The sequence below is a fragment of the Podarcis bocagei genome (assembly GCF_964188305.1).
Source record: "Podarcis bocagei genome assembly, chromosome: 5".
Lineage (NCBI taxonomy): Eukaryota > Metazoa > Chordata > Lepidosauria > Squamata > Lacertidae > Podarcis > Podarcis bocagei.
Genome location: NC_138129.1, coordinates 39,559,168 through 39,578,678, shown reverse-complemented (window position 1 = coordinate 39,578,678; position 19,511 = coordinate 39,559,168). Strand labels below are relative to the sequence as shown.

General features: G+C 42.9%; 2 protein-coding genes across 4 annotated transcripts in view; one reads left to right on the top strand and one right to left on the bottom strand.

Moving 5' to 3' along the window:
* CAMK1G (calcium/calmodulin dependent protein kinase IG) overlaps positions 1 to 12,074 on the top strand; it is a 37,536-nt gene extending 25,462 nt beyond the window's left edge. For all 3 annotated transcript variants that reach the window (XM_081194583.1, XM_081194581.1, XM_081194582.1), the window contains exons 7-13: positions 660 to 735; positions 2,341 to 2,453; positions 4,190 to 4,268; positions 5,863 to 5,950; positions 6,727 to 7,151; positions 9,732 to 9,864; positions 11,289 to 12,074. In XM_081194583.1, coding sequence (XP_081050709.1) covers positions 660 to 735; positions 2,341 to 2,453; positions 4,190 to 4,268; positions 5,863 to 5,950; positions 6,727 to 7,151; positions 9,732 to 9,822 — 872 coding nt within the window. In that variant the 3' untranslated portion in view covers positions 9,823 to 9,864; positions 11,289 to 12,074. The remainder of the gene's footprint in view (positions 1 to 659; positions 736 to 2,340; positions 2,454 to 4,189; positions 4,269 to 5,862; positions 5,951 to 6,726; positions 7,152 to 9,731; positions 9,865 to 11,288) is intronic.
* Positions 12,075 to 12,366: 292 nt separating this feature from the next.
* Positions 12,367 to 19,511, bottom strand: part of LAMB3 (laminin subunit beta 3) — a 46,666-nt gene continuing 39,521 nt past the window's right edge. The window contains exons 19-23 of the mRNA XM_081194580.1: positions 17,841 to 18,048; positions 16,197 to 16,338; positions 15,143 to 15,319; positions 14,338 to 14,491; positions 12,367 to 12,707 (exon numbers count right to left, since the gene is read on the bottom strand). Coding sequence (XP_081050706.1) covers positions 12,568 to 12,707; positions 14,338 to 14,491; positions 15,143 to 15,319; positions 16,197 to 16,338; positions 17,841 to 18,048 — 821 coding nt within the window. The 3' untranslated portion in view covers positions 12,367 to 12,567. The remainder of the gene's footprint in view (positions 12,708 to 14,337; positions 14,492 to 15,142; positions 15,320 to 16,196; positions 16,339 to 17,840; positions 18,049 to 19,511) is intronic.

Genomic DNA, 19,511 nt, shown 5'->3' with positions numbered 1-19,511 from the left:
CATTATCCTGTTGCTTTTCTTACTGTAAAAAGTCAATTTAAAATAAAAGAAATGAAAAGAGAAAAGAAAGAGGAAAGAAAGAAAGAAAGAAAGAAAGAAAGAAAGAAAGAAAGAAAGAAAGAAAGAAAGAAAGAAAGAAATGGAACTGCACAGGAGCTCCAATTACAGTCTTAAATTTGCCAGTATACCAGTGAATCCCACCCACAAAATAGTAACAGTCTTGAAGACTCTCTTTCAGACATACCCAGTGCCTAGATGCTGAGCATAGGTAACCCAGCTCCACGTGTTTAGTTCATGAATGAAGAGGATTATTGATTTCAGCGGAATTTTGTTTAGACTTAACATGCATAGAACTGCAGCCTTATTCCGTAGGCAGCTTGGAGATACACTGCTTAAAGTTACTGTCTCACTCCTGAGCCAAATGTAATTTCAGGGGATTCAAGGCTGCCCTATATTCTACACATAATTTAAGATGTGTTACAGATGGACTATAATTTCCTCCTCAGACTTTCCAACTTGCATCATCACCTGCTTCAGGTGTTGGATTTTTCCATTCTACTCTGCATCATTGAAAGGGATTTTTGTGCTGATTAGAGGAATGTTTGCTTTCAAATTGCTCATTTTATTGCTAACCCGGCTTTCCTTTTCATTTTCTGCAGCTCCAGAGGTACTAGAACAAAAGCCATATAGCAAAGCTGTGGATTGCTGGTCCATCGGAGTCATTACCTACATCCTGTAAGTGTCATTCCCCAATAGTCTTGACCCCAATAAGTTTGCAAATGTCCACCACAGTTTTTAGCCCACAAGATGTTTTCTTGCCTGCATGCTTGGCTGACAGAGACACAGAAAAAAGCAGAAGCAAGCATCTATTGATGACCTGAATGAAAAGAAGAATCAACCCACTTCCCATTTTAAAATACTCTGTTCAGTAGCCTAGTGTGCTCTAATACTCACCATAAACAGATATACAGCCAACATTACAAACCAACATTATAAACACAGGTTTTCCATCCTTATTATGGGTTTTTAAAAATCTGCTTTCTTTCTTACTGTGTGCATTCAATGCATTCAAGGCAGTTTTATAATTTAAAACAATAAAAAAATAAAATGGCACCATCATCTTTGGATATTGGTCTCTTTAAAAACTGAGGAAATAAATAAAAAAACTTTTTTAAAATTTATACCCCACCCTTCCTGGTTTAAAAACCAGGCTCAGGGCTGCTAACAGCATATATAAAACATTGATTAAAATACGACTTTAAAACAGCATAAAATAGCATAAAAGACTATAAAATGCAGCATCAATATAATAAAATTTAAAAATTCATTGGTCATTTTTTTTTTTGGGGGGGGACCCCAGTCAGTAGACATCAAATGATCATCAGGGCTAACTGGCCAAGTTGGTCCTACTAGGGTAAGCAAGGAGACCAGGGAAGAATTTAAATGTGGGGTCCCAGAAAGGGTTTCTTCATAAAAGAGGAAAGGGAAAAGGGAATAGAGAATCAGACTAATTCAAACTGAAGGCCAGGTGGAATAGCTCTGTCTTACAGGCCCTGCAGAAGGAGATCAAGTCCTGCAGGTCCGAAGTCTCGTGGGACAGAGCATTCCACCAGGTCGGAGCCATCACTGAAAAAGCCCTGGCCTGGAATTCTTCTGTCCTGCCTTTACTTTTCCTCTGCTCTCTTCCATCATGACTGTGCTTGACCTTGGCTGAGAAGCTTACAAGCTAAAATGCTGTAAACCAGGGATCCCCAACCTTTTGGGTCCAGGAGGGCCCAAAGAAATGGTGATGTGCACCACAAAATATACATTTCACAGAAGAAAAATGGGCAATGCTCAGAACTTCCCCAACAACACCTCCCCCCCCCCCCCAAAAAGGCAATATGCTCACACCCTAAATAAATAAAGCACAGACAAAAAAGAGCAGGCAACCGCTTCCATAACCAAAGAAAAAGAAGACTAAACCCCTAGCCATAATTGCTATGCTCTTCCTCCATGGCTGGAGGCATACCTGCCATACATAATGGAAGGAAAGCTCCCAGTGGCACCACATGACAATGTATCTTCCCTTCTAATCTTTTCAATGATTGCTTATATTTTTTCATAAAAATCTGACTGACTCTTCTCTGGAGCCCCCCCCCCTCCAGTGAAAACACACCTGCTATAAAGGGGTAAGGTAAGGGCTCCTGACAATCAGTTCACAAAATGAAGCTTTTGTGTCGCCAGCACAGGCCTCTGTTCTTCTTCATCACCCATCCCTCCTTGAATTAAAGGTCAGCCATGTGTACAGTAGCAGCATCTAATCCAGGTGGCCTTTCTCCTTTCTCCAATCCCCTTTAGCCTGTGTGGATACCCTCCTTTCTATGAAGAGACAGAGTCCAAACTGTTTGAGAAGATCAGAGAAGGATACTATGAATTTGAGTCTCCATTTTGGGATGATATCTCTGAATCAGGTACATTCCACCCTTAGGAATCTGCTTATGATCGATACTCGTATATTTCATAATATCTAATCCTGTAGACCCTGGAGTTCTTATCTCTTAGTAAACTGGGTAAATCTCCATTTCTAAAATCTAACACAGTTTGGAATGCATCAGCTGCTACTAATGTTCTGCTACATTTATTAGGTGAAACTGATCTATTGTCTTAAATTCAGACTGATAATTCCAAATATTATTGGATAAATAAGATGATCCTTTTTCAATTTCTGACCTGTTTACCAATGGGTTTTCAGTGTTACTGTGGCCAGGAAACATAGAGATATTTAATGAAATACTGGGCAATTTTACAGAGACATTTCGGTCTCAAAGCTTCATTGACTTCAGCTGGCCAAGAGTTCAGCCTATGATATTCTGGGATGGACCTGCTGCCCTCCAGATGTTAAATTCCAACTCCTATCAGCCAACATGGCCAATAGTTGGGGTGGGGATGAGAATTGTAGTTCAACATTTTCAGGGCTCTTGTTCTAGATCAGGGATGGGAACATCTAGCTCATGGGCAAATTTAGGCTCTCCAGGCTAGCCAGCTTGGCCTGTGCAGCCATTTTTGGACAGCCCCCTCCACTTGTCACTCACTTGGCATCATGCGACAACAGGTGCAGAACAGATAAAGTCATAGCCGCCAACAAATTATTGGGACAACACCTGTGCAACAGAGCTTGCATTTGATGCCATCTAAATTTGTTGCTGAATGCAAGCCCCACTTGGAGTCAAGAAGCAGGGCTTGGCTTGTAGCCAAACAACGTCAAAAACAAGACCTACTGCTGAGGAACAATTGGGAGCACATGGTTTAGGTTGTGCTTCCAGTTGTTGCTTTGCAATGGGATATGCACTTGATGCTTTTTAAATTCAGTACCAAATGCAAGGCCTGTCGTCTTCTGGCGGGCTCCAATCCACCTGACATTGGTATATGATGCCACATTGGAGAAGTGGCCAGTTTTTGATCTGGCACACCAGATCAAATACACTCCTATGTTAATCAAATTCAAAAATAGTAGGCTAGGAAGAAGACTTTAATAAAAATATTTCGTCAGGATACAGCTGGTCACAATTCCAGGATATGGAGTTCAGCAGTTCCTCAGGAGGCCTGCCTATAGAATAGTTCCCCAAGAATATATGCATTTTGGCTGCTATAACCTGTAATTTAGTGGAAGGACCATAGTTCAGTGTTTCATAAGTCAAATGTCCCACATTCAACCCCTGCCATCTCCAGTTAGAAGGACCTCCGGAAACAGGGCTCAGAAATGGCCTGGAAAGGTTCTGACAAGCATTGTACTGTGGTTTGATCGATATAAGCAGTGCTATTTTTCTGAGAGAACTCAGGGGGATGCATACCCCTAAACATTCTGTGAATCTTTCTACTTTTGTCCATTTACTGTATTTATTTTTCCCGATTTGAACTATAAAATGGTGATTTTCTTGAGTCAAAATGAGAGTACCCCTAAACATTTTTTTAGAAAAAAAGCACTGGGTATAAGGGAGCTTCACAGACATTCACAGAAAATATTTTACACGTGTAAGGAATTTGTCAACTAAATTAGCATTCCATCCAACACAGGCCATATATTTGGTTACAAACCAAATGAACCATGAAACATGTGGTGAACCCTGAAACAATGAGCTCTGTGGTGCATTGTTTTGCTTTCCTGCCTTTGTGCTGAACCCTGCCTCTCCTCATTCCTTCCAAACAGCCAAGGATTTCATCTGTCACTTACTGGAGAAGGATCCGAATGAGAGGTTTACCTGCGAGAAAGCCCTCAGGCACCCCTGGTAAGATCAGTGCTGCTAGTAGAATAAAAGCATGCAACTCCGTATCGTAGAGAAATTGTAGTGGTCATGGCTCATAAGACAAAATTGCCTTCTATGAGATCTCAGTTTGCCAGAACCTGCAGGCAGGAAAATATGAATAGGGAATTGTTTTTCTTTGTTAAGAATGTACATGCTGTACCTTGGGAATTGTAGTACAGTATGTGCTGTAAAGTGAGAACTGGAGAGGATTCTTACCGCCTTACTAAACTTCAGTTCTGAGGATTCTGGCAATTAAAATAGTATAAAACTGGTGTTAGCTTTTAGTGTAGATTGTTGAGGTTGTTATGGTGAGCCTTCTCAAGCAAGGGAGCAATTGAGCTGAGCCTCACAGGGGCAGACAGGCTTGCGATGTGTTCTAAGTTCTCCCCAGGATGACCATTAAAGCAAGTAGACCCTTCAAAAAGCTAAGAATTACTCCATCAGCCCTGTGTACCGAACAATATAAAGAGCAGTTTTGTTTGTTTAAAAACATTTACAAACAGCTTAATATTTCAAAAACCTCTAATCAGTATACAACGTTTAAAGTGGCCAAAATAATTTACACAAGAATGCAACCTAAAACCAATAAAACAGGAATATAAAAGGATGAAAAAACAGATGAAACAATAATTCAAGGGAATATAATGATCATTTGAGTGGCTTCCTGCTCAAACCAAGTCCTTTGAGAGGGGCATGTTCACACAAAATAAGGTATGTTGGTTGCAACTCCCCGAGTAACTGCTTGCAACCTCCAAAAATATTGTTCAATGTTTGTTTGTCAAAAACTGAAAAAGAATTATATGATCTAATGATTCTATAGTTCAGAAGATCCACAGATTCTACAGTTTCATTGAAGCAGCCCCAGTCATTCTCTGCTCTAGTTCCTATAAGTTAGATCAGCGTAGTCCAGTGTGTGACTCAAGGGTCACTTGTGGCCCTCAGGGCATTTCCTCAGCAACATTTGATGCCCCCAGCCCAGCCCTCATGCTGCCTTCCCAAAGCCTGGTAAGGGGGGGTCCTGGGCTTTGGGAAGAAGGTGTGAGGGCTCTGACAGGGTCATGGAGTCCTTCTTCCCAAAGCCTAGTTAGTGGTTTTCCAGCTTTGGGGAAAAGGTAGAAGGGCTCTTGGACCCTGACTGAGCTTCGCGCCTCCTTCCCAAAGCCCAGCATCTCACTTAACCAGCTTCAGGAAGGCAGTTCAAGGGCTGGGGTGAGGGCATGCCAAATTTTGGGCTCGCTTCCCCCCACCCCCCAGTGCAACAAGGGCCGTGGGTTCCATGACAAAGTACTCTTGTGGCCCATTTGGTATGAAAAGGTAGGTCACCTTGAATTAGATCTACCATTTGGCATGGATGTTCACTGTGAGGACAGCCAGGGAGGGGGAGGGGACATCCTCCTCTGACCATGCTCAAACATTGAAGAATTTGTTTATATTGTGCTCTATTGCCTTTTCCCTTTTGGGTTTAATTACCACTGGTTGAACATACAAAGGCATTAGCTAACTGTTGCAAGAATGTAAAATGCCTCACAAACACCATCTGCCTTTCTGCCTGTTATTCCTCTCCCTCTGTCTGCAGGATTAATGGAAACACAGCTCTCCACCGTGACATATATCCATCTGTCAGTGCACAGATCCAGAAAAATTTTGCTAAGAGCAAGTGGAAGGTAAGTTGCTTGATGCTGCTATCCAAGCATATTACGATACCCAAGGACATTCAGTTCGGTGTCTAGCAATGAATAAATAACCCAAAGAAAGATTTCCCAGCTAAGACACTCCTCCTGGAACACCCCTAAGCATTAGTATTGGCATACCAGAAGACTTAATATGGATTTGGCCCTGCCATGTTGTACAATGTCCCTCATTAATGGCAGAATTGTCATACCAGAGAAATAAAGGACTGACATTCATTTTAGGAGTTTAACTTTCCCCTGTGTTAGGCCTTTATGGCAGCTGCTCTATATACCAATTTTAGATTGGTATCCAAAATGCACTTTTCACTTCTGAGCATGTCTGCATAGGATTGCATTGCCCTTGTGCAAAGTGGTTTGTAACCTTTGCCTTTTATTTATTTGTTCTATTTAACACAGTTGATAAAACATTTAGTCATTACAAACCTTTGAGCACTTTTGCGATAAACATGAGCGGCAAACCCCATATCCAGTTTTTGTTAGCTGGTGCTGATGGCAATTACTGTAGCCCAGACATATGGAGGGCACTGGGTTGGCAAAGGTGCCATATTCAAATAAACATGGGATCTCCTGGTTTTCTTGTTACTTCCGCCTTTACTTGAAGGGAATGGAGCGGGGAGAGCAGGAACCTGATGTCTGCTTCCAATGTCACTCCAGAAAGAATTCCAAGAGCAAAGTAGCATCTGAACAGACTTTATGTTCAGTAGTCTGGTAGGCACTCGTACAAAACTTGCTATCTTCTTCTTTGCTAGCAAGCCTTCAATGCTGCAGCTGTCGTACACCACATGAAGAAGCTCCATATGAACTGCCACCACCCAGATACCAAAACCAAAAGCAGTCTCCCGCTCATAGAAGTGCAAAATGCATCAAGACCCAATACTCCATCAGTTGCCAGCCACGAAGAACCAAATCAAGAGGCCAAGATGCTGGTGCCTGTGCTATCATGCCAGAACACTTTGGAGCTTTCTAATCAGCAAAGCAAGATGGCAGACAGCAAGTGTGTGGATCACCCGCCTACCACACCCCTCCCTGTCACTTCCAGCACAGCCACAGAAGACCACCAGAGCTCTCCAAACGGACCTTCATTTAGCTGCAACACAGCATGTGGAACACATGAGAAAGTGAAGACGGCTTTTTGCTCAGAGTCAGTGCTCCTCAAAAGAGGTGCCAAACCCCAGTAAGTGTCCATTCTACCACATGGAATTGTTGAACAGGAGGCCCTAATTGTCAGTGAGGGCGCAATCTTATGGTTCCTGTGAGGGCATGCCAGGGGTCATGGAATAGATCAGGTCTAACTTACTCAGGGGACACGGGTGGCACCGTGGGTTAAACCACAGAGCCTAGGACTTGCCAATCAGAAGGATGCGGTTCGAATCCCCGTGACAGGGTGAGCTCCCATTGCTCGGTTCCTGCTCCTGCCAACCTAGCAGTTCAAAAGCACGTCACACGTCAAAGTGCAAGTAGATAAATAGGTACCACTCCAGCGGGAAGGTAAACAGCGTTTCCATGCACTGCTCTGGTTCATGCTGGCCACGTGACCCGGAAGCTGTACGCTGGCTCCCTCGGCCAATAAAGCGAGATGAGCGCCGCAACCCCAGTCGGCCACGACTGGACCTAATGGTCAGGGGTCCCTTTACCTTTAACTTACTCAGTTTTGGAGACCTCAAACACAGGAGAAGGAGATCTCATGTTAGATCCTCCCTTTTTCACTACTGGCTCCTCCAAACACCAGAGCTCCAATCTCAGCATGGCCACAAAGGACATGCCAGGAAGGGGCTTGGACCCAAAGGCTCCTGAACTGCTTTAGTTCTCTAATGCATCCTCTATCTGGGGAATAATTTAGTTATGCTCCTGAATGTGACTACATCTCTCCCTCCACTTCCTGCCCTCCATTGTTTCCAATGGGAGGGGAAATGTTAAGCCAAAAAAAGGGGGGATATGGGAATGTAGAGCTTTCCTCCACTCTTATGTCTACTGTGGGCAAGCTGTTTGAGAGAGATGCTTCTTTTATTCATTTTCCAAAGGCTTAGCTCTTGCACTACAAGGCCACCCAATGCAACGCACAATGCAATGCAAATATAAAAATGTACAAACTGTACAAAAAGAAGTGTCACAGAAAGACCATTGCAACAGTTTCCCCCCTATTCTTTCTAATGGCCAGCTTTGCTGGTGGCAACATTTGCCTAATCCATGTGAACCTTGGAGAGACTTTTTGAAAACTTTAATAAAGTCCAAAGCCTGCACATTGTGGGTAATTCTGCCCAGGAGGGTTTTAGGGGGGTGGGGTCAGGTTTTGAACATCCAGTGTGCATTCAGTATGCATTATACCTCTGTGCTAAATGTTCTCAACCATTTTGGCCTTCCTTGATACATTGTGTGAACCTTTCCATTATGCTGTAGATGGGTTGTGATTGCCAAACCAGTTCAGGACAGCTGGATACAGTAGGGGAGAGACTTGCTTTGTCCATTTGCATTTTTGCCACCAGGTCCCAATTGAGATGCTGGCATGTGCTCCCACAGAGCAACAATTGTACCTCTAACCATTTTTGCTTTATCTTCTTTGGCTTATCTTGAGATTTATTGAAACTCACGGATTCCTATTCAAAGGAAAATATGAAAAGGCAATTTCCCTTGCCTTGAAAATTTCCTGAGGGTGTAATATCAGGCTTGAAGTAATTTGCTTTCACACACAGAACCCCACAAAAATATTCGCTTTTGTTAGGAAACCATGCTGGAAATGATTCCCTTTGCTATTCGTTGACAAAACCAGAATGCACTGATGGCTTTAAAAAGTAGAGTGCTGCGATTTGGTGTCATCAAATCATGAAAACCCATCAGATTCACAGTAACTCCTAAAAGTATGACAGCTTTAAGAAGCTTAAATTAGTTTGTTCTCAGGTTACTCTATAAGGTGGATATAAAGCCTATAATGACAGGAATGTTCACATTAAATTTATCCATATTTTATCCCAGATTAACAACACTCCCACATAGAACAAGCAGTGCATGAGATGTTCAAATGTACTTTATGGTCTTGCATGCAAACCCAGCCTTATAAGTACTTCATTTTTCAAATTAGACTTTTTTTAATCCACTTACTTTTGAAATGTTAAGGCAAAGGTTTTTATCCAACTAAGTTTTACTTGAAGTAGACCCACTGAAATGAGTTGACCTAAATTAGCCTTGTCTATTAATTTCACTAGGTCTACTCTGAGTATGATTAACATTGGATACAACCCAAAAATATCCAAATCTAGCAAGGGAACTTAATTAGCAGAGGTAGACTTCTTCACCTGTGACTTATGTATATGCAGTGAAGCATATGGGTGTGTGACTTCATCTGAACTGCAGCCCTCATCAAAACTCCCTTGTACAGGCTGGATACATCTGTAATTTGGTTGTCAGTGTGTTATTACACTCTACGGGGCCTCAGTTTTGTATGAAATGTGTCTGATAGGATTCCCAAATTGTTGAAAGTTAAGCAGTAGACTATTTCCCCAACTGGCTGTCAGCTTGATTCTTAACCATTTAATCTGCTGTAAGGATTTTATGCTGATGTGAGTTTCAAAATCATGCAGAGGGAAAGCAGTAGTTTACTTCTTGCACACTTTATTGGTGAATAGATCCTTGAGCCATAAAGCTGCTGACCTATAGATGAGCTGATTCATATGTAAGTATTTTTAAACAATGCTGCCGCTGTTTTCCACATATATAATTCACTCTTGTTTTGTTTTCAATGTTCTCGTCCAAATCTCAGTCATTTCAACTCAGAAGTCCTTGTTCCAGTGAAAGCCAGTAACCACTCCTATTTTGGCACTGGGCAAACTGGAATTTGTTTGGTGATGTGATTGGAAAATCAGGCATTTGAGTCTTTCTCATACATTTACCAGGTAAGTGTGTCTAGATCCAGACGTATTGCAGGGCCGTTTCTAGAGGTGAAACCTTGATGATCCGCTTCCAGTTCCATTCTCTCCTTTCCTTGCTTAAGTGAAAAATGTCTTTGTTTAGCTAGAGAAGTTGGCTTAAATGTGCATGTATACCAAAGCACTGGAGAGGGGAGTGCATGTAGGCTCCCTCCCCCACCCAAATTGTGGCCCACTCTATTTTTCATGCCTAGTTTGATTACATTGGGCAGCCTTTGGAGGGCAGGAGGGTGCAGTGCACTAGAAAATGCACTTATATGAGCAGTAGAAAGTTCTTTGGGCACATACTATAAACTCTTTGGTTTAATTTGCATTATAGTCCACTGGAGACCTAGGGTGCTTGTTGTATTTATTTGGTTTACAAATATACAAGTAGGGAGTAAATGAAAAGAAACAGCAGGCACCTCCTCAGCAAGCCATCAGGTCCACTATCCCACATCAGATCCCCAGAGAAAAGGCTGTGCTCCCTTGCGCTCTACCTGCTCCAAATTGCTGGCATGTGCACACACACCCAGTTGCTTCTCATTCTCCTTAGCTGGAGGGTGTAAACTTCCACTATGCTGATGTGTCTCATAAGAAATTGTCAGGTACCAAGAGACCCTATGGTTAGAGATTTCTAGGATATGAATAGTCAGCCAGTCGCCGTAACACCATATACGTCCCCTGAATGAAAATATCCCCAATCTCACTCTGATAAATAAGTCTTTAAGTCAAGCTCCCCTATGAGAGTCTGTCCAGCTCATAGCTAGGGGTGTGTAAACCCACTAGTGTCAAAAAGCTTAAAGCAGGGAACCTCAGACCTAGGGGCTGAGTATGGCCTTCTAGGCCTTTCTAATTCACTATTGACTCATGGTGGTCAATGCCTCTTGAGTGCTTTTTCCTGACTGGAATGTGTCCTTGAAGTGTGATGATACCTGTGGGTTGCCTGGATGGTGGTTAAAGAGATGGGTGTAGAGAAACTTCTGACTTCTAATGAATGAAGGTGCCTGCCCCATGCACTGCTTGCATGCAGCTCCCAGAAGTTCCCCATGAGGAAATGTGCCCTTTGGGATGAAAAAGTTCCCCACACCTTAAAGCATGCTTAACTCTATATTGGATTATGGCCAGTGTGCCTTCTTCTGAAAGATCCTTAATGTTAAGTATATAATCTCTGCCAAGTGGAAAAGCAGTTTGAGATCCAGCAGCGGTTTTGGTTCTTGGAGGACAAACACTTAGTTTTATCCACTGGTATTACTGTGTAGTTTTTGCTGAACCACTATACTCCATTTCAGCACCCTGTTTCAGTGGGCAGAGCTTTTAAAAACACCAACCACAAGATAAACAACTGTAGCAATTCTGAATTTTGGGGAACTATGTTACAACTATGGGAAACTATGTTTCATCTCTTTCAGAAGGGCTGTTGGATTCATCTCTTCAAAGCCACAAAATCAAACATCAATTGTGCAAGAAGAGAGAAGAGGAGCCTGGTCTGAGCTCTGCCAGGCTGAAGTGAGTTCTCAGTTGCCTGTGGCCGTTCATTTAAGTGCTACACATTCATAGCCCTGAGCAGTGCTTTTTTTCAGGGGGTACTCCAGTACCAGCACCTCTTTTTTGTTGTTAAAAAGTATGGCACTTACTGTAACAACTTCATGGTGAGTACCGGCACCTATTTTTCTAGGGGGGGAAAGCACTGGGCCTTAGGACTTCTGTGATGCAATTGACTTGAAATGTTAGAGGGGTCATTAATACCAACAAGAAAACATTTCTATGAAAGGAAGGCAGGTTTTTGCTAGCCATTTCAGTGTACTTATCTACATCCTTGCAAAAAGCTATCTTTTATGCGGGGGCGGGAAGTAGAGGGCATGTTTGCTTTGTATCTATAGCCTGTAGCTGTCCAGTGGAATAACAGAACACTTGCCAGGAGTTCTTCTTTTGTGCTGAGCCCATGTGGAAAAGGTGATCAAGTCTGAATGCATTCTGTGCTGGCTCGCTTGTGTAGCTTTCATTACAGCTGTGGTAGCCAATGAGATGCCCTCCAGATGTAGGTGGGCAAAAACTTCCATATTCCTTGTACATCTTCCAATGGATGCAGAGGGGACATACATGGCCTCATCAAGAGAATAGGAATGCTAAGTTCTGCTTCCAAGCCAGTGATTCTACAATATGTACCATGCTTAATAAAGCTGATTGGTTTTTAAGTGTTTGCTGGTTATTGATGGCAAAGGAAGTGGTCTGTTAATTCATTCTGGAGGAACTCATTCTGAACTCCAAGGGCAGATTTTCTTCCTGCAGAGTATTATGCTGTCAATAAAGCAGGTGGTGGCTAATAAGACAAGATGTCCTTGTAATATAAAGTCCAAGATACAGCAGGGTCATTATTATTGCTGCTCACAATCACTATTCATGACTGTTTCTTCCCTAATCCAAATCCAGCTTCAGTCCCCCTTGTTTCTGTAGTGCAAAAGTTGCAAATTAAGTACACATTCTACATAAAAAGGAACCATCAGCAAGCTTTAATTCAAAACAGTAATTGTAAAGTATAAAAAAGACCTTGAAAGGCAAATAAATTAACCCATCGACTTCTTTAAAAGCTAGGGCTCTTTTGGTTCACAGCTAGCTTCTCCTCCTGATAAAGTTGTTTTATTTGTAAAGAGGGGGAAAGGCATCTGAAAGGAGACAGGAAGGGCTGTGCTAGTCCGTGCATGTGGCGTAATATTCAACTCGATGACTGATATGATCGCGAATGGCTTCCACCTTTTTTTCCAGGCCTGCCAGCTTGGCTGATTCAAGGAGAAATGCACTGTTGCTATCTTGAAGCTCTGCTTCTATAGCTGTGGGTTGAAAAAGAAATCAGGTACATGCACGGAAAAGAAAGGTTTTTGTTTCATCTCCAGTTCTTTAACATTATATATGTGTGTGTAGGCTGTTGCTCAGCAGCAGCCATGGGTTTCTCATTCATCTGATCAGAGTGAAACTAAGCTGTTATATAATATGCCCCCTGTTGCAGAGTGTGTGTTAATCTCTCAAGGTCACACTTTATCTCTGGAGATCACTGGCTGATTCCTTGCATCCTACCCTCCCCCTTGCTTGCATTACCAAGCATGCACAGCTCTTTGTGCACAAATTCAGCATTACTTTTAAACTTCCTAATGCAAAGAACAAGCTTCAGTCCCAAGAGGAGGAAAGGCATATATATGCATGCAGAAAGCAGAAGACAGGTTCCAAGGATGGAAAAAGGACCTTGAGCACAACAAATCAATTAAGTGCTGCCACAGTTTGATGCAAGCATTCCTGCAAGTTCTGGATAGTAGTACATCTATTTTAGTAGACAAATTCAGCAGCTGACTTTTGCTTGAGTCTACACCCTTGAGCCTTGCAGACCACATTTTCTGCCTATCCTTAACACCCCCCACTGAGCCTGCCTAAAACAGTGGCAGGATCTGAACCACAATTTTTTAAAAAAATTTGCTGCTCTATCACATTGCCCCTAATCGGAAGGAACTGATTCAGGATGCTAACAAGTTTTGGCATTGACGTCAGCAGACACTGGTAAAATATGCTCTTCGTGTTCTGCATAGGAAATTGCCTGCTGCTCTATTTAGTAATATCAACACTCCTTGCTGCATTTAGCAAACTCTGAGCAGGAGTAACTGCCTGGCAGCAGCCAGCTGCCAAGTCTCTGGCACAGAGAGGCACCTTCAATGAAAGCCATTCATTAAAGGCACAGCTTTATCAATGGAAGCAACGCCGACTCCCCTTTCCAGCAACATCCCTGGCTCTGAGCCAGCCAGTTACTCATGCTCCACCTGCTACAGGGGCCAAGGCATTTAGTCTACGCACTGGCTGCTTCCCAAAGCGTGTCGAGCAAAGTCATTAGGTTTGAAAGCTTCAAACTGAAGTGTTCAAATGAAGCATCGAAAAAATCTGGCACTTGGCTTGGCAACCAGTTGTTAAGATGCGAGCCTGTGAGTGGCTCTATAGGACACTGTGTTTACATGACACCCCCACCCTTCAGGGGACATAGCATCAAAAGAAGGAGCAGAGATACACGGGGGTTATTGCAGTCGCCATTCGTTTCACCTTTCCACAAAACCCTGAAACTGGACTGGCAGAGATTTTGCTACTCCAGAAATGCACACAGCCTCCATTTTGGAGAACATGCGCACAAGGCCTTATAGTCTTCAGCAGACTCCCATCACCCCGATTACTAGCCACACCAGCTAGGACTAATGCAAGTTGGATGTCATCAACATCCAAAGGGCCAAAGGTTCCCCATTCCAGATTTGTACCCAAAATGAAACACCTTCAATACTGCTTTTGACTTTAGTAGGATTCTACTTATTCTAGAGATAAAATTAATCCAAAGAGAACCTTTAGTTCTTTACAAATCCGTAATCCTGTGTGGTCAGGCAAGGCAGAGAAAATTACTGTGAGGTCAGCTATAAGTCATGCTCTCCTTACCTCCCATTTTGGCCATCATACTCAAGGCTTCTGTGAACAATGTGCTGGCCTCCTTGTGGGCATTTTGGATCCGAGCCCCTTGCTCTCCCAGGTTTGATCCTTGTCCCATCCTCCTCTTAAGTTCTGCATATTTTTGTCTCACCTGTTCAAATCTCTGTGAAGAAATTGAGGGAACAGGCTAAAGTCACACATCTGACGGCTCCATCATGTGGATGCCATAGAATTTCCAATATCCCAACCTCCTCTACAATATTCCCCAATGTTCTGGAGTGGATCTGTGGAAGGTGCAGAGGGTGCAAAGAGGAGGAAGGGGGAAATTCCATTGCTCAAGCACAAATCCTTGCACTAATAGAACAAGTGCATTGAATATACCCCTGTATAACTAGATCAAAGGATTATGAAAAAAGATGAGCTGAGGCTGACAACAGCATGTGATATGTAAAATGCTCTTTAAACAACCCAGTTCTATGAATTCCATCAGTTCCTCAGTGGTCTGTTGTTTAGGGCTGTAATTGAACCAAGCATGGAAACTGGACAAGCAAAAGAGAGAAGGTATGTATGATAGAGACACTATATTATAGTGAGGCACCATGCCATCGTCATGAATAACCACCAAACTGGGAACAGAATTCAAAGCAGCTCCCAAAAGGTATTGGCCAGGGCTGCTTGACTAATATTGCACCCCAGAGCATGCAAACAACTACAGGAAACACAGTGATATATTTTCCTTGAATCACAATGTGACAGCTTTAAAATGAAGTGGGGAAGAAACATTGTAGTGTCTGGAAGCTCCCATTTCCCATACCTGCTGAGTGCTCCTTGCTTGCTCACTGGCTTCTCCTGCTTTTTGCTGAGCATCAGCAGCCAACAACAGGTTCTGCTTTGCATTAAGCTGTAGCTGGGCAAGTCTCCCAGTGACACCATCCAGCTGACCAGTGATGTCCTGCACACGCTTCTCAGCTGGATTAAGGACAGCCTGGATCTGAGCATCCCAAAAGAGGAAACATTTAGCAATGAAAATTCTTGTCCCTGAAAAAATATGTTCATTGCAAAAACTTTGTTCTACTCAAGAATCTATGGAAATCACCAACTTTTTTTGGACCAGCAGGCACACTTCAAATATTTAGACTGCTATGGGTGCTAGTTCTAAAATGGTGGTTGTTAGGACGTGGCAGAATACAAAATGGCTGGCAGAACACAAAACTGAAGCATGTCCAGTCATTACTGATTTCTGCCTCCTGCTCCCCCAAGAACCTCCTGCTTGCCATAGGAAGTCACCCATGCCCTGCTAATCTCAATGGTGGAAATTGCACAATATTGATTACGTACACACACACACACACACACACACACGATGCTTTTGTTGTCTAATAAAAACAGAGCATTCCCCAGAACCGGGGAAAATATGTGTGTACAAAAATATATTCTCTTGCACGAAAAAATGCAAGACGGCCAACAACTGCCCATGTCCTCCCAGTTGGCAATCCATGTCACAGGAAATAATGAAGACACTTAGCTTATCCAGACTTGAAATGGGACTGAATATTTTTATGTTAACTGTTTAGGGTTAGAATAGTTGACATTACCTGGACTGTGCAAGGGAAGGGAAGTTATGATGCTCTGAGTCTGAAATCAATCTTTATAATGTTATGCCTTTAAATAGGTAATGTGCTTTATTGTTTCTGTCGGGGAGTGTGTAGGTGTTCCACTTTCACAGAACAACTTCTTTTTTTAACATGAGTCATAGACAGAACAATAAAGATGTATTTGCGCCTGGAGGATCACAAGTCCTGCCGGCTTGCTTTAGAGTAAGCCATTCATTTGGGGGCTTCAGAGCCAGACACTCAAGTATCACTCGCCTCATTAAGGCGGTCTTGGATGAGCCGGAGGGAATAGCCAGAGCCACTGATGGTGTCCTCGGCCTCATGAAGTGCTGAGTTTGCTTGCTTCAAATTCTCCACCACATCTTCCACATTGGCCCCAATAGCATTGGCCCGATTCCTAGGAAAACATTAAATATATATTTATTAAAAAGAACCCCTCTGAATTCCCATCACATATTGCTACATGAAAAACAGACAGACTGGGCCAGTAAGAAGTGGGAAGTGACAGAGAGGATGGACTACAACAAGCATCTATAAATAAAGGTTGCATCCACACCATACATCTAAAGCACATTTTACTCTCAAAGGATCCTGGGAACTGTAGTTTGTTTAGAGTGCTGGGAAGTGTGGCTCTGTGAGAGGTAAACTACAGTTCCCATGAGGCTTGGAGGTGCTTTGGACGTAGTGTGTGTGTGTGTGTGTGTGTGTGTGTGTGTGTGTATGCAGCAGGGACAAAACCTTGAGCTGCGTTCAAGCAAGATAAGCCAGCAAACTTTAATTCAGAATCTTAGGTGGTTACTGAAGTGAGTGCTAGTGAAAAATGTTGCCTGCGTAAAAGATCCCATCACTTTATGCTAGCGTGGCGAGAGCTAATAACGTAATGTACAGCAGCTACAATATATGATCTGTCATCCAGGAAATCCTTGGCTCCCATCTCCATTCCAAGGACAAGTTTCTGCAAGATGCTAACCTTCCACACTTGCAGGGATACTCTCAGCATAGCCTCCCTGCTGCCAAGAGACATCAAAAAAGACGAGGAAGTGGGGGACTGACCACCTTTAACTCACTGGATCTGGCTGGGGATAAGTTTCACTGAAGCAAGTCACTGTGCCTCACTCAGCTGCCTCTGACCCCACCCAAGTAATTGAAAAGTTTAGGGGGGGAATCCTATACAAATAATTCAGTGCAAATACAAAAATTGTGCACATAGTAACAACAGCAGCAATTAAGTGAAGAATACGAACTCGGAGCTACCTCGCCATGCTGCTACAGCAAGCACTAAACCCAAGTACACTAGTTGCCAAAATTGTGGAAACCTTTTGGGGAAAGTGTAATTTCGAGGTCTGGTGGCTCATAACACCACCTTTTTTTGGTTATTTGGCTATATAACCTTTGATAGAATACAGAAAATTGAACAAACTTTGTTGCATTACATTCTTCATTAAATTATCTTTCCATCGATATATAATTTTATGATATTACTCTAAAAGAAAGTGGTGTTATGAGAGCCACCAAACCTCGGAAATACACTTTTCCCAACAGGTTTCCACAATTTTGGCCACTAGTGTAGGTGGATTGGATGCAAGGTTAATGTCTGTCCAGAAAGGACAGCAATGTTCCTGTATTCAACCAATAGAGTGGGGTGATGCTTCAATGATGTGGCTGGCATGCTTCTACCAACAGATCTCAGTGGGTGCTAAATGAAACCACATCACATATATAGTGACTTATTTGCATTGGTTTAAAAACTTGAGGTTTTGCACACACGTCCCCGGGAAGCCCCAAGAAGGCAAAGAATCTTGTACTAGCTATAGGGCAGGACCTTTCTTCTGAATAATATCTACAAACAGGTTCCATCACTCTCCTTACATGATCCAGCAGTACTAAAGGCCTCTTTACCTGGCTTCTTCTGCCTGCTGCTGAAGCTGTCTGGCCTTAGCAACATCCCCAGCCGTTTGGGAAATGAATGTCTCAGGGCACTGCAGCTTAGCTGCCAGGCTCTGAATCTCATTCATTTTCCTGAGGACTGTGGCAGTGTCAGCGGGAAGGCGAAGGGAGAGGACGTAATCGCTGACCTGCTGGATGGTAGCAGCATCAGTATCTGGATCTGCAAAGATAAGAGTGGAGAAAAGTCAAGTCGAGGCCAAGTGAGAGTATATATCTTATTCAACAAACCAGAAGCTTCCTTGAAGCAAGTCAAACACTGGGTCGCTAGGGAAAGCCAGATCTGCTGCTCTTCCAAATAAAATTACAGGACAAATATTGGTGCAAAGACACACACATCTCATCTTCACCTATGTTCACTCGAAACTCTTGTCCTTACTGTTATTTTTTCCTTGGAGATGGAAGGAAACACTGTTGTCCAATCATGGCCATGGTAAAATCCAGGATTCGTCCAGGATTTCAGAAAACAATCTGAAGAAACTGACCTCAGGCAGGTGTTGTGCCTCCATCATATGAAGAGGAAGGGGTCTGGAGAAGGGAGCCTCCACAACATGTCGCCTCCACAACATGTGACACAGGCTAAAGCTCTGTGTGATCAGGGTTTGAAATCATACAAGGAGCCCAAAGGCATAAAGCAGACTCTGAGATTCAGACCTTCTAGTTGTGACACCTGGAGAGCAGTGGGGACACAATGCAAGGAGCATGGCTCCATTCTCCTGTGATTATTAGAACCACACAAAGGCTTTTTCTCCTGAACAGGGCTTGTGTGAATCTAGGAATTAAAGGCATAACTGAGGCCAGTTAAGCCATGGGATGTTGATGGGCTGGGAAATGGAGGGAGAGAATGAGAATTGGCCTGTGTGGGTGTGTCAAACTGTTTATAGTATCCTTAAGCTCAGCATTAGGAAATGACCCTCTCCATCCTATTTTATACTCCTCCAAGCTCTTTATCAATCCTGACTCCTTTGCAACTGTATAACACAGTGAGAGAAGGGTGGAAAGAAAAAGTAGGTCCTTTGCCACCTCCAACCAACACTCTAAGGGTTCCTGTTCTAGACTGTACAAAGCACTGACAAGGAGCATTCCTGTTATGATGTGGGTGATACACTAGGGGGGAAATGTGTTGTAGGTTCCCACTGGTTCCTTATATTAGCAAAGCCAGAAATGTTCAAAAAAAAAAAAGCAAGCAGATTGAAGAGAGAACATAAGGGTGCTAAGAAGAAATTCAGGAAGCGTCAGAAGCTAACAGTTAAGGGGGGAAACTAGGCATGGACATCAAACTGTCACCATTTTGCGGGAGGATTTCAAGCGCATACTGTACATTTAAGTTCACACAATCCAATTGGATTAACACACTCTGTCACCCTAGTGCAACAAACCGACTTTATAAAAGAATCAGCCTCTTTGCAGTTTGGAAAGTGAAGGAAATGCAATGAAAAGGGTGGGATGAATGAACGATTAACAGGAGGATATAAAAACACCCCACAAGCAAATCAGGATAAACACAGGACAAATTCTCAGTGTTGTATAACCATCTCACACGCAAATCAGAACAAATGCTCAGTAAAGACTGCATAGAGTCTAACCTCTGCATAAGCTTTGTGCAAGAAAATCCAGGTGAATTCT